This window comes from Chenopodium quinoa, unplaced genomic scaffold, assembly GCF_001683475.1.
Source record: "Chenopodium quinoa cultivar QQ74 unplaced genomic scaffold, ASM168347v1, whole genome shotgun sequence".
NCBI classification, from domain to species: Eukaryota; Viridiplantae; Streptophyta; class Magnoliopsida; order Caryophyllales; family Amaranthaceae; genus Chenopodium; species Chenopodium quinoa.
Genome location: NW_018743159.1, coordinates 102,530 through 115,212, shown reverse-complemented (window position 1 = coordinate 115,212; position 12,683 = coordinate 102,530). Strand labels below are relative to the sequence as shown.

The following is a 12,683-nucleotide window of genomic DNA, read 5'->3' as shown; positions in this document are numbered from 1 at the left end:
CATAAGTAAGGATATTTTTCACCGTTGTTTTGAGATATATGATATAATAAATGTTTGAGTTTCTGGTATAGAGGATCCCAAAATATGGGCAACTATAGAGCATACTCCTCAAAACATTTAGAAGTAGATAGTATTTATTTGTTATAATTTTGAGAAGTAGGTATAAATATACCTGACTAGTAACTGGTGCTGATAACGTGTTATGAGGTAACTATGATATTGTATATTTTATGATGATGTAGATGGAAGAGAGCAAAAGAGTAATTAGAGAATGTCGGTTTTTCTTCTTACTCTACTAGTTCACAAGATAGTGAACTTATTTATAGGCAAATATTGCCCATAAAATATGTTACATAATTGTACTTATATACAAATTATTGTCCTAAATATAGCTCATGTGATGAGCTATAAGCTATTGTGCTCCAAACTCATGTGAACTTCATTTGACATTTTCTTAACAAAATTATATACATGTACCAATGTACCATCTACAAATCTTTTACTCCATAAATTGAAAAATAAAATCCTAAAATAAATTGGAAAGAGAGTAAAATGACCTGAAAGAGTTGAAACTTGAAACTATACAATATAAGTGCATGAACTATTAAAAATCTCATATAGTTAACCAACGATGTAAAATGCGACAATCCTCTTCATTCTCTCTCCACCGTATCGCCACCGCCATCGTCAACACTCCACTCACCTCCACCGCCTCCGCCGCCGCCGCCATGTCCGCCGCCATCCGACCTCCGGTACAACTTTCTCTCTCCTCTCTCCTCCTGGCTCCTACTTTCTCTCTCATCTTCTTCACCATCTCACTTTCTCTCTCCTCCATTGCAGTTTAGAGGAGGCCGAAGTCAAGGACAAGGTCGTGGTCGAGATCGTGGTCGCCGGTACTTTTCCGACCACCCGACCGCCGTCTCCGGCGACGCTAATGTTCAATCTGTTCGTGACTCGAACTCGTCTTTTCAGCGAAGTGCTGATTTTCGCCCAATTAATAGCTTCAATCACAATTACAATCGCAATAATTATAATAATTGTTATTATGATTATAATTCTTCGTCGAATAATCGTGGTGGTGGTGGTAACTATAGAGGTAGAACGCCGTCGTTTAATCGGCCGCATAATCAGCAATCGGGAGCTAGGGTTCAGCGGCCGAAGCCGGATGATCATCGGGTTTGGGAGCTGGCAAAGGTTCCTCCCCCTCCTAATTCTGGTAATTTCACTATTATTCATATATTAATTGTTATTACTAGTAGTTCATCTTTTTTTGTAATTAGGGTAATTGTGATGAAATGAATGGCGGGAATTTATGAATTTTGTAAAAAAAAAGTTTGCAAAGCTAAATTTTTTATTAATTAAATTTTAAAATTAAAGGTTTGGTAATGCTTTGTTTGAGTTTGAATCAAAAGATTACTGTTACTACCTTCCTTTCATATGAGTTGTAACTTTGAAATATTTTACACGTCACATTTAATACCCTAAAGTTGCCACTAATATGAAACAGAGGCAGTAATAATTATTAGAACCATAACAGAGAAAAAAGGTACAAGAGGGGAGCAATTTTGATTATACATGGCGTATTGGTACAAGGTTAATGTTGATTATACATGTGGGCGTACTATATGACCGAGGTTAATGTTTTGCACATTTACTCGTTTGGATTGCTTACATTCTCCTAAATTCCCAATTAACAAAGTAGTGAGCGATTGAGTGTGGGGTGTAGCATCTGCATGTTACACTCGGTGTATCGAGGGCACCTTGTGTTGGTTGAGGGAAAGAACAAGGGAATTGCGCTTGAAGTTGAAAGCTTTGCCTAGAAAGTACTTCGTTGGTTTCTTTTATTTGCAACATTTTTCATTTCATATGTACCAATGCTTTATGTACACCTATGTTCCTTTTAATTTTCTTTATTGACATTATTTTGGGAGTTAAATAAGAATATTGTGGTATTGCTTAGTTCCGGAGTTAGATAAACCAATTTTTACTAGTGGGAAAAACTTTCAAATGTGTAACATTGGAATAAATTAATAAATTGTGCAAACTAATTGAGTGGGTGTCTGGAATAGAGCATAATTGATTAGAAAATGTTTGAAGAGCTAAATGAGTAGAGTGGTTGCACATTTCTTGTTTCTCGCTACTTTTTGCGTATACTGATCTTTGGCTACCTTTGATATGTTTACAAAACATTCTCTGGAAGTTCGATGTTGAAGTTTGTTATTGACAGCCTTCTTTTCCATTTTAGCATATTCTTTAAGTAATTAAAGTTTGTATTTATTGCCATTATGTTCTTTGGGCTTCTTGTAAAAGACTTAGAAACATCAGCATGGTTTGTGAATCAATGTTAGTACAGCCGACCTAAATTTATTTATGTTTTTGCAGAACGGTTTGTTGTTCTCTCGTATAATATACTTGCTGATTACCTTGCTAATAGCCATCGAAAGCTGTACTTTCACATCCGACGCTATTTTATGAATTGGGAGTGGCGGAAGGGCAAGATACTTTTTGAGCTTCAGTTGTGGTCACCTGACATTATGTGCTTTCAGGTCCCTTCCCTTCTGTATTTACTAAGCTATAGCTATTGTGTTTTATGATCAACAGGAGCTTCCTTTTTTAATTGATTCGCATGTTTGTATTTGAGCTGCTTAAACTTTTCTTCCTGTTTGTCATTGCTCTTTATACTACTGCTTTGTACTATCTTTGTTTTCTGCTGCTGTTTATTATCTACCCTTTGTTTCATTCTGTCTAATATTATTATTTTTCATGTGTCATGGCTTATTGGTCAATTTGCTTCCTTATGCAATAGCTAGTTTTACTCTATAAAAATACCTTCTTTTTTTTTCCCCATGTTAGGTATGTGATACTTTGTTGTTCCTAGCTACCACCATACAGCAGTCCTAATAACTGTTAATTCATATTGCTTTCAACTTTGAGACTGTCTGCTGCTGTTTATTATCTACCCTTTGTTTCATTCTGTCTAATATTATTATTTTTCATGTGTCATGGCTTATTGGTCAATTTGCTTCCTTATGCAATAGCTAGTTTTACTCTATAAAAATACCTTCTTTTTTTTTCCCCATGTTAGGTATGTGATACTTTGTTGTTCCTAGCTACCACCATACAGCAGTCCTAATAACTGTTAATTCATATTGCTTTCAACTTTGAGACTGAGAAGCTTATGATCCATTTTCAGGAAGTTGACAAATTTCATGACTTGGAGGAGGACTTGGGGCGTCATGGGTACAGCGGAATTTGGAAGGTTGTGGTTAACATAAGCACATCATTATTGATTTATGGATTATTGATTGCTGTTTTTGCTTTCTCTTTGAGTTTATCATCATTAAGAAAGAGAGATATTTTCTGGTAATAAATACCTTGTTGTTTCGACACGCAGTTTTATTCTTCACTTGAAAGGTTGTGGAAAAAAAAAAATCATTTGTTTGAATAGGCTAATAATTAAGAGAGAGAATATGTTGTACTTTCCTCTGCACTTCTATTACACAGTTGACATCATAATTCTTAGCTCCTTAGGTTTTTACTATTCTAGGAAAATAATGGTGCATTAACTTCTGCTGCATGTTGCCTTTTAATTTTGTGCTACCTTTTATGGTGTTAAAGCACTATAGGAGGCAAGGAGGATAAACTATTTAGTCCATTATTGAGTTTCTAAGCTTCCGAAACTAATATGTTGCTTTCAATTGATGTGCCTATGCTGCTGTTCATGGAGAAGTTTAAGACTTTAAGTTACATATATTAAGCACTTGTGTACGGATTTGAGCCGGTGTTAATTCTTAGTTTCCAAAGGGTCAAGCTATTCTTTATGCTTAAGTAGATCCCTGGGGCTTGAATACTGTTGTTTGTATAATTCCATGGAATGGTTGAAGTTTGATGCAGATGTATGTTGAAAATGCTGATGAGGCCTAATTATTTGCCAAATATACCAGATGCGAACTGGTGATCCAATTGATGGGTGTGCTATTTTTTGGCGAACAACAAGGTAAGGAGTCTTTAAAAGCCTAATGCTTTAACTTGTAAGTGATGATGCCATTTGCTACATTTTTTGCTGTTCATGTTGATGTCGTGCGTTTCTGGCCAAGAGAAATGTGTCTTTGAGTGGGATATCTTGTGACATTTGTTCGAAATTCATGGGTTTAGGTTCAGGTTGATGTATAAAGAGTGCATTGAGTATAATAAACATGGAATGCGGGATAATGTTGCTCAAATTTGTGTTCTAGAGGTATGCTGCTGATCTTGAATCTTTCTTCCTTCTCCGAAGTTATGTAGGGAAAAAAGAAGTGTCAACCTTAATATTTTGTTCAGCATGCCCATGTTAAAATGCGTTTTTAAATAATCTTTTCATTTATTTTACAGTCATTAAGTCCAAATCAGAATGGAACTCAGATGGCATCATCAACAAGGTAATGCTTGTTTAAAAATATCATTCGTTTTCTGCTGTTATTTTTTGTTAATTTTAATTTTTAGAATTAAAAAATTAAAAATCTTAAAATTAATTATTAAAAAATTTAAACCAATCAGAAGTGACACGTATATAAATGATCTCCTACAATTGGTACTTTACCGGTAAGGTTTTTTGTAAGATAATACCCCTTAAAGGTTAGATTATTATTGAAAGGTAAGATTATTTTCATTTAACCGACAAAAGGTTGGATTACTAGAATCAGGTTTTCCTTAATTTTTTAATCTTTCTATTTACTGAGCTTTTGTAAGATAGGCATAGTAACTAGCTATGTTATCATGTCAAAACATTTAGTTGTGAATTATTGGAGGTGTATATCTACATGAAAAACTAATAGGGGTCTTTCGTAACATTTACTTTCCTTTTTCTTTTCTTGGCTATCGATTATTAATATGCTTTGTTGCTACTTTGCTCTCTAAAAAATGAAATCTTATTTTACCACTGCAGCTCAGAATCCCCTAATAGAGTCGTCATTTGTAACATTCACGTGCTTTACAATCCAAGAAGAGGAGAAATCAAGCTTGGACAGGTATCAGGAATTAGTTGATAGTTCACCCTTAAAGGTCCTTTGTGCAACAAAATTTTGTATGAGTATGAAGAGTTTTGGTGAAGGCATTATTGCAATGTTTGTCGGCATATATATTACTTGTGTAGTAGATGTATAGAAAACTGATTTGCTTCCTCTTCACCCTTTTGCTACTATAAATAGGGAATAAAAAACAATAAAGAAAGAAAGGGCCAATTAAAATATATAGTGTGTACTTCCTTCTGCTTGTTATCTCACTTGATTGGAATCGTTCATGACAAGCTAATCTCATTGCACAAGTGTTCAACTATGCATCTCTGTTTCCTTGATGGCTATCTAAATTTGTTTGTTTATGGCACGTGTGTGTGTGTGTGTGTGTGAAAAGGACCAGGTCTTTCTCGCTCCATTGTGTATGTAAACGGAGAATGTCCTTGTCCTTGCTGCCTTGCTAATTGGAGTCTTTTTGTTGTTGTATGTAGGTGAGGATACTTATTGAAAGGGCTCAAGCGGTATCGAAGACGTGGGATGATGCTCCTGTGGTCTTATGTGGTGATTTCAATTGCACTCCAATGGTATACAGCTTATCTTTCTCCGTTCTCAAGTTAAATTGGGGCACTTATCAATAAAACTAAGTGTCTTCCTTTTGACAGAGTCCCTTGTACAACTTCATATCTCAGCAGAAGGTAAAGTTGGGACCTTTTTATTCTTTGGAATGACTAGCATCCCTCTATAAATGTCTGTTAAGCTATCAAATCTGTGATTTGGCAGCTAGATATATCAGAAGTGGACAGAGACAAGGTTTCAGGACAAGCCTCTGCTGTAATTAGTCCCCCTCCCAGACAATATGGTTCTTATCCTAGGTTATTTTTTTCTCTCCTCAAATTCTGCTGAATCAATTTTGCACTCTATTCTTTGGTAATAGATTTGTAATGTTTTTCCATTTTCTTAGGGAACAGCCGGCTGGTAATGTCGCTAGTCCAGCAACTGTTGAGAACAAGAGTATTGACGGAAAACAGAGTAATTCCCTTGAAAATAAGAACGGATTTGAAAGCTTATCTAACAAACTTCAAACACCTGCTAGCCTGCAGCAACCTCCTCCTGCTGATTCTTTGCAAAATGTACCCGCAAACTCATTTGATAAAAACACTGATATAAGCTCAGATGAAAATGCTGATCAGTTACTCAATGAGACTCTTAAAGGTCCTGATTCTACTTCAGTGCTTTCAACTGAAAATGTTGTTTTCTCTGGTTTGCCACTGAATGAGCAGGAAATTAAAGAAGTTCCAATTTCTGAAGACTTTAGCTTAATGGGCAATACTGATAGATTTTCCTCTGTTGCTGGTAATTCTGACAAGAATGTTGTGGAAAAAGAGACTAGAAACAACTATAGCTCAAACGTTTCTCAATCAGATGAACCTTCAGCTTCAAACCTTGATATAACTGAAAAGGTTAATGAGCTATCACTTGATGAGATTAGTGAAATTTCTGAGGGTGAAGATTTACATAAAGATCTTGAGGAATCTTTGTCTGATTTTAGCAACGGTGGTGATGGGGAACAATCAAGTGTTGGTAAGATTGTAAATTCCTTCGTGGAAGACTAATTGTTAATTTTAACTTAAGGTAGCTTCTGATAACCTGTTTTTACTATTTTAGGTGATTTGGCCCCTGAGGTTGAAACAGTTGATATGAATATACCATATTATGATCCATCTCTGTGGACCACAATGGAAATAGCTACTGCTACTGGGGATGCCAACAGCCGTATTCTTGAGCACCCTTTAAAGCTCAGGAGCGTGTACACAGAAGTGGTGGTAGGTTTTATTTTAGGCTTTTGGCTTTATTTATAATACAAGAACATGTGACATGATCTGGAAAAGGTGTGGTATATGTGATTGCTTTCATGTTGTTCCATGGGCAGGAATAATTTATGTGTCCTAGCTTGGGCTTATACGGTAGTTATGAACTGGTTGATAAATATTTTTGTCAAGATAGTCTACCTATGGTATAGTGAGTCTGTTTCTTCCACTTGATGAAGTGATGCTGCTGACTAAACACTTCATTTTCTTGTTTCCTTGGTTGATAAGAAACCTATATATAATGTTCTTTCTATGCTTTCAATGGATTCCAAATTTTTCGCACATAAAATATCTTTTGTGCAATATTATATTAACCTCGTAAATGTAGTCTCCTAATGCTCTTGACTCTATGTTACTTGGACTCTTCTACCTCTACTCGTGTCAGATTCTCAACATTCGGACATAGGTAGCTCTTTGACCCTTCGTTTTAAACCAAAATCATGAAATTTTTACCCTGATAAGTGGCTGATTAATTTAGTGTTTGTTTGAATTCGGACATAGGTAGCTCTTTGACCCTTCGTTTTAAACCAAAATCATGAAATTTTTACCCTGATAATTGGCTGATTGATTTAGTGTTTGTTTGAACACGTCTTACCCTCTCCAGACCCTGAGAAGTTTAAGATTCATACTAAGCTGCTGCTACAATTGCTCTTATTGTGTTCTCTGTATTAATGATATTGTCTGAGGTCACCTTTTAATGATCTCTGTTTGGGTTTTCTAGGATTCTTCTGGGACAAGAGACTCTAATGGGGAGCCACTGGTAACTAGTTATAACACTTGTTTTCTGGGAACTGTTGATTACATATGGTGAGCTGTACTTCTGCTCCTTTGCTTGTCCTATTGTTTGATTAATGACTTGCTAAGAATTGTGTGATAGTATTCGCTCACCTTTTGAGCTGCGTCTTGTTCCGAACACAATTTTCAGCTCACAGATTTAAATCTGTACAAGTGATATTTTGCTTCTGTGGCATACAGGCGATCTGAAGGTCTTTACACCGCTAAAGCTCTTGCTCCAATTCGAAAAGATGTAATGCAACGTAGTGGGGGATTCCCAACAAAGGTAAATTTCTATCAATATTCATTTTGTACTGTTCTTTTCACCTTAAAATGATATTATTCCAAAAAAATAAAGGTCAGATAAGGCTGCTAGTAAGTACTGATATGTTTCAATGTGGGCTACCCAAATTCCATTCAAAACTATGATTAGTTCTTGTTTGTGCCAGTTGATTCCAATTTGTTCAATATAGTGGATTTCAGATGAAAAGAACAGACACTTAATTGATGGATATGATCAATTTGATTCCAAATAGCTCTTACCATGCTTATGAAAATTGCAGATATAAATTGATCTTGATAATTGATATTCAATCTCTGAAATGGCTAATCTGCTAGGTTAGTGCTTCAAGTTTGAACCAGTAGTGAGTAGTGTGACTTCATTTTATGAGAAGCGACCAACATTAGTTATTTAGTATAGCAGTAATAGCACACATGAAAATAATAATTCTTATCCTTAAATTGTGTTGCTCAGTGAATAAGTCTAGTGCAGATATATCATGTATTTGTGTGTCTTCTCAGTTTGCTCTTCAAATTTGGATTTTCTCCATTATTTTCCCTCCATTTTCCATCTTCAAGTAATAAACCTTACAAAAAGAAGGTCAAGATCTTCCTAATTTTTCCATCATGCACCCGAAAAGAATCTTGGTAGATCATTATGGATTGGTGGACAATTGGACATGAACAGGCAGCTTGTCTCTTTCTTTTCTTTTCTTTTCCTTTCCTTTTTTTTTGGGGGGGGGGTGTGGGGGAACAGGCAGCTTGTCTCTTTCTTTTCTTTTCCTTTCCCTTTTTTTTTTTTTTTTTTTTTGTGGGGGGCGGGGGGGGGGGGGGTAGCTGAACCATTCAATAGCCAGAATTTAGTTGCAGGGCTTGTAGGGTATGTCTGCCCTGTTTCCATATAACACAGGCTTAACAGATCTAATAATTTTTAATTTTATCTTTATAGTGTTTGTCTCACTTTGCTGAAGTTGCTTGCAGCCTTGCAGGTAGAATTTTATACAGGCATTTGATAGTGATACCTTTTTTATGTGGTTTTTTAATCAGAAATGGGGAAGTGATCATATTGCTTTGGTTTCGGAGTTGGCATTCGCTGAAAAACAAAATGGATGAAAATGTTGAGCTTCAGCAGCTGACATCTTGGTACTTCCATTTAATTGTTCCCTGTTGTGACTTGTGAGTATAGTCCTCGTACATGTTTCCCGTTTGTGGTGATTGAGATAAGAGGGCACCGCAGGAACACATAAGGAAAGCTGATCTTTTCAAATTGTTAGAAAATACAGAATTAAATTTTTCTACGACATGATGCATAATAACTTGTGTACATTTGTTTTTATTTTTTGCTACTTTTGAAATCTCTTCCCCTCCCTTTTTTGTGGAGGCGATGAGATTATATTGCCTGTAATTGTTTACTGCCAATTATAAGATATAAAAGCTCTTCTTCAACTGTGTCCATGTTAACTTCTTTGTGCTGTTAGTCATGATTGTTTGCAGAAGTATGTTAGGAAAGCATATTCTATATTCCTTATTTTGGGTGTTTCCAGTAAACAAAAATGGGTGCTTCTAGTTAAAATTATTTCCAAAATGTGTCATAATATCTGCATTTTAGTAACATTGATAAAAAGGATTTTGCATCGAAGCAAAGAATCATTATTCCTTCTATCTGAACTGAGTGATTCTTTTGAAAACAAGTTTTAGTGATTTGTTCCCGTTTATTTGGCTGATTTCTGTTGTTTAGTTAATCTTTGATACTATATTTATAGTATTCCAATAATAATCATACAACCTGTCTAGAGAATGCATTCTTCATTCTACTTCAAGCCCCAATAATCCATTCTTTACAGTACTGGTACAAGATAACAGTAGGCACTTCTGAACTACACAATGAACCCTATATTATGGGCACTTTAAAGATGCTTAATGTATAGGATCCCCAACCAGAGTCATTCTACAGGAACCTGTCCAAGATGGTAGTGTGGAGCGGGTCGCTCAAATGAGTCGCCCAGTTGTTAAGCGGGCCTTTACCGGTAACAGCAGCCTGAACAGCAAAGCCAAGGAAACCAACCATAGCTAGCCTGGCATGCTTGATCTCTGCCAACTGAAGGATCGGCTTCTTTTCCGGGTCAGATGCCAAGCCCAATGGGTCGAAGGTTCCACCTGGGTAAAGCCTCTTTTCAGGGTCAAGCTCTGAATTCCTCTGGAACTCGATGTATCCGATGACCAACACCTCAATCCAGATCAATGTGGTCATTGAAAAGGGAAGTGGTTGGCCAAGGTATGATGATCCTTCAATCAGCTCCACCTATAAAATTTAATCACAGAAGTAATTGTCAAGAGAAATTTAAGTATTTCCCCAGTAGTGCTACAGTAAAAAAAAATTAATTAAATTTAAAAAGAAGGCATAAAGACTACCCGTTAATACTACGAATTTGTATTTTATTCATTCTTGAAAGTTCAACTCACTTTCTACTTTAAGGTGTTCAAAATTCAACTCATTTATACTTAGATTATTTATTTTTGGCAAACCCCTTTTACCTCGGTAATTTTTTTTTTTGCTGTACTATTTAACTCTTTCCACTCATTATTTCTTACAAAGTATTATATCCACCATTTTCTTACAAAACTACTGTAGCTTTCACTCCATCTTTCTCACTTGTTTCATTAGCCTATTTCTTTTTTTCTTTTTTCTTTTTTTTCCATTTATTTTTAACCAACTTTTCTAAAAACAAGTGTTTATATTAACTTTCAGAACCAATATTAATATGCAACTTTAACCTGAAACAATCATCATTTTGATCTGAAATTGTACATATGTGTCTAGTATGATTTCCTGTTAAAACATCTAGATTTCATCATTCTACAAATTTCCTTATAGTAAAATCATTTTAGACAACCAAGCAAGACATTTCTCTGAACAATGAATACAAACTCAGGAAATCATATTATACTTACCTTGCCAGCATCTTGCCAGGTGACACCAGTAAGCCACTCAACAGTCAGAGCACCAAGAGTAGCCAACATAGCCCATCTGCCATGAATCAGCTCACACTCCCTGAACCTCTGAAGCCCAAAAACCTCACTGTATGGCTGCAAAGCTGTGGACTTAACATCCTCCGACTCGGTCCGGGTCCCAATAATGTCACCAGCCAAGTTCTTGGCTAAGTTCTGGTCCAAACCATCATAGTCATATTGTAAATACTCAGCAGGCTTTCCTAGCCCAAATGGGTCGAACCCATAATCACCCACTAAGGTCCCATCTAAATACTCTGGGGCCTTGGCACCAGGGTACCATAATGGGCGGTCTGATGTTGAGCCTGATTTGGGCTGGGCCTTCTTGGCTACTTTCTTGGTTCCAAACCCGAATCGGCACGTGACCTTTCCTGAGTTGGATGGCACGTCAGGAAGACGAGTCCCGATGAAAGATGAGGTGGCGGCAGCGGAGGCCGAGGCCGAAGCCATGTTTGATTTTATTTACTTGTTTAGATGGATTGGTGGTGGTTATGGGAGGTGTGTTGAGAGTTTAGGACTGAGAAGTGTATGGTTTAGTGGTATGAAATGTTTTTGGTGGGGTGTTTTATTTCTGATGTTTGGGTGATGGGCTATCTAATGTGGGCACTTGTAAGGCGTTGGATTGAGGGAGAATATCTATCTAACGGGTGAGGTAGTTTGGGCCTTATCTTATCTGATTTTGGTAATCTAATTACTGAAGCAAATGTACATGTCATTTTCCTTGGCCCACTTTAGTAGCGTAGCTGTCTTTTTTAAACAAAAAATCCTCAATTTTATTTGTGAAGGGAGCAATAAAGACAATGATATAAACGCAAAGAGCCAAAGAGTCATCAAGGCAATAATGTAGTCTATGAAATGAAGGTAGTAGAAATGGTTTAATAAGGTCAATAACGCAAAGAGTCATACGGGCAATAAATCAATAATGTAGACCTCAATTTCAAATTATTTGCAAGACATGAAGTGATGAAGGTCGTTGATGAGATTTAATTTCATGTGTTTAGGTGGTACGGAGTATATTTTAAGACTTTAACCAACAAAAACAATTGACATCCACAATTTTATTCATCTTTGATAGTGGATAATTGCACATAAGCACAATTTTGGAGAACTAACCTAACACATGCTCAATTATTACTTATAAGTTTACCGTTAGTCTCGATATAAATTCAATAACTTATCACTTGATATTACTGGAATGAGTATAATCAAATTCTAATTGAACTAATAATGTATTGTCACCCTAAATAATAATTGTCTCATCTTTTCAATATATTGTTTAACATACATCCATTTTTACCCATTTTTATTCACAAAGAAATTAATTAGATTTGGCACTTCTCTTTAGTGTGACTTATTCTTAGTCCAAGAGTTTTGATAATTGTTTATTTTACAAAATTTTCATAAATTTCCATGACCACTAAGAACATGGATGTGTGACCACTATGGACATAAATATGTGTTCATAGTCGTTTGAAATGTCAAAGGGGTCAAATTTAATTTGTTGATTCATGCTGACTCTAAACTCTCTAGTGTAACACCCTCAATTTCTAATCACAATTCATATTATGATACAGTAGATTTTTTTTAATTCAAAATAAATCTAGGTTATTATCAATCTAAAACTTCACTTATGCCCAAAATCTTGCCCATTTGCTTTTCTTCTTTTTGAAAGACATGCAACGTAATTATTGTGTTCTATTAATTTTTGTTATTAAAATTAATCTAATTTATTTGAATTTATTTAAACTAACCTTACTTATAT

At 35.7% G+C, this 12,683-nt stretch overlaps 2 protein-coding genes across 2 annotated transcripts; one reads left to right on the top strand and one right to left on the bottom strand.

Annotated features, from left to right (window-relative positions):
* The first annotated feature begins 386 nt into the window (after window positions 1-386).
* LOC110732181 (carbon catabolite repressor protein 4 homolog 6-like) lies at window positions 387-9,370 on the top strand. The gene is made up of 16 exons (XM_021912099.1): window positions 387-752; window positions 841-1,216; window positions 2,383-2,546; window positions 3,194-3,259; window positions 3,945-3,997; window positions 4,156-4,237; window positions 4,372-4,418; window positions 4,925-5,006; window positions 5,483-5,575; window positions 5,654-5,686; window positions 5,772-5,863; window positions 5,953-6,572; window positions 6,657-6,814; window positions 7,581-7,666; window positions 7,835-7,919; window positions 8,960-9,370. The coding sequence occupies exons 1-16, from the start codon at window positions 639-641 to the stop codon at window positions 9,023-9,025; spliced, it is 2,217 nt and encodes a 738-aa protein (XP_021767791.1). The 5' UTR covers window positions 387-638; the 3' UTR covers window positions 9,026-9,370.
* A 275-nt stretch (window positions 9,371-9,645) lies between these two features.
* LOC110732182 (chlorophyll a-b binding protein CP29.2, chloroplastic-like) lies at window positions 9,646-11,455 on the bottom strand. Its single transcript, XM_021912100.1, has 2 exons — window positions 10,865-11,455; window positions 9,646-10,214 (listed from the first exon to the last, which is right to left on the bottom strand). Exons 1-2 carry the CDS (start codon window positions 11,369-11,371, stop codon window positions 9,861-9,863), a joined length of 861 nt encoding a protein of 286 aa, XP_021767792.1. The 5' UTR covers window positions 11,372-11,455; the 3' UTR covers window positions 9,646-9,860.
* Window positions 11,456-12,683: the final 1,228 nt, after the last annotated feature.

Bases quoted from the DNA above. Each gene is read 5' to 3' on its own strand.
- LOC110732181 (XM_021912099.1), top strand. From the start codon at position 639: ATGCGACAATCCTCTTCATTCTCTCTCCACCGTATCGCCACCGCCATC. The intron at 1,217-2,382 runs GTAATTTCACTA...ATGTTTTTGCAG, and splicing joins TCCTCCCCCTCCTAATTCTG to AACGGTTTGTTGTTCTCTCG. The intron at 4,419-4,924 runs GTAATGCTTGTT...TTACCACTGCAG, and splicing joins CAGATGGCATCATCAACAAG to CTCAGAATCCCCTAATAGAG.
- LOC110732182 (XM_021912100.1), bottom strand. From the start codon at position 11,371: ATGGCTTCGGCCTCGGCCTCCGCTGCCGCCACCTCATCTTTCATCGGG. The intron at 10,215-10,864 runs GTAAGTATAATA...TAAATTTTATAG, and splicing joins CCTGGCAAGATGCTGGCAAG to GTGGAGCTGATTGAAGGATC.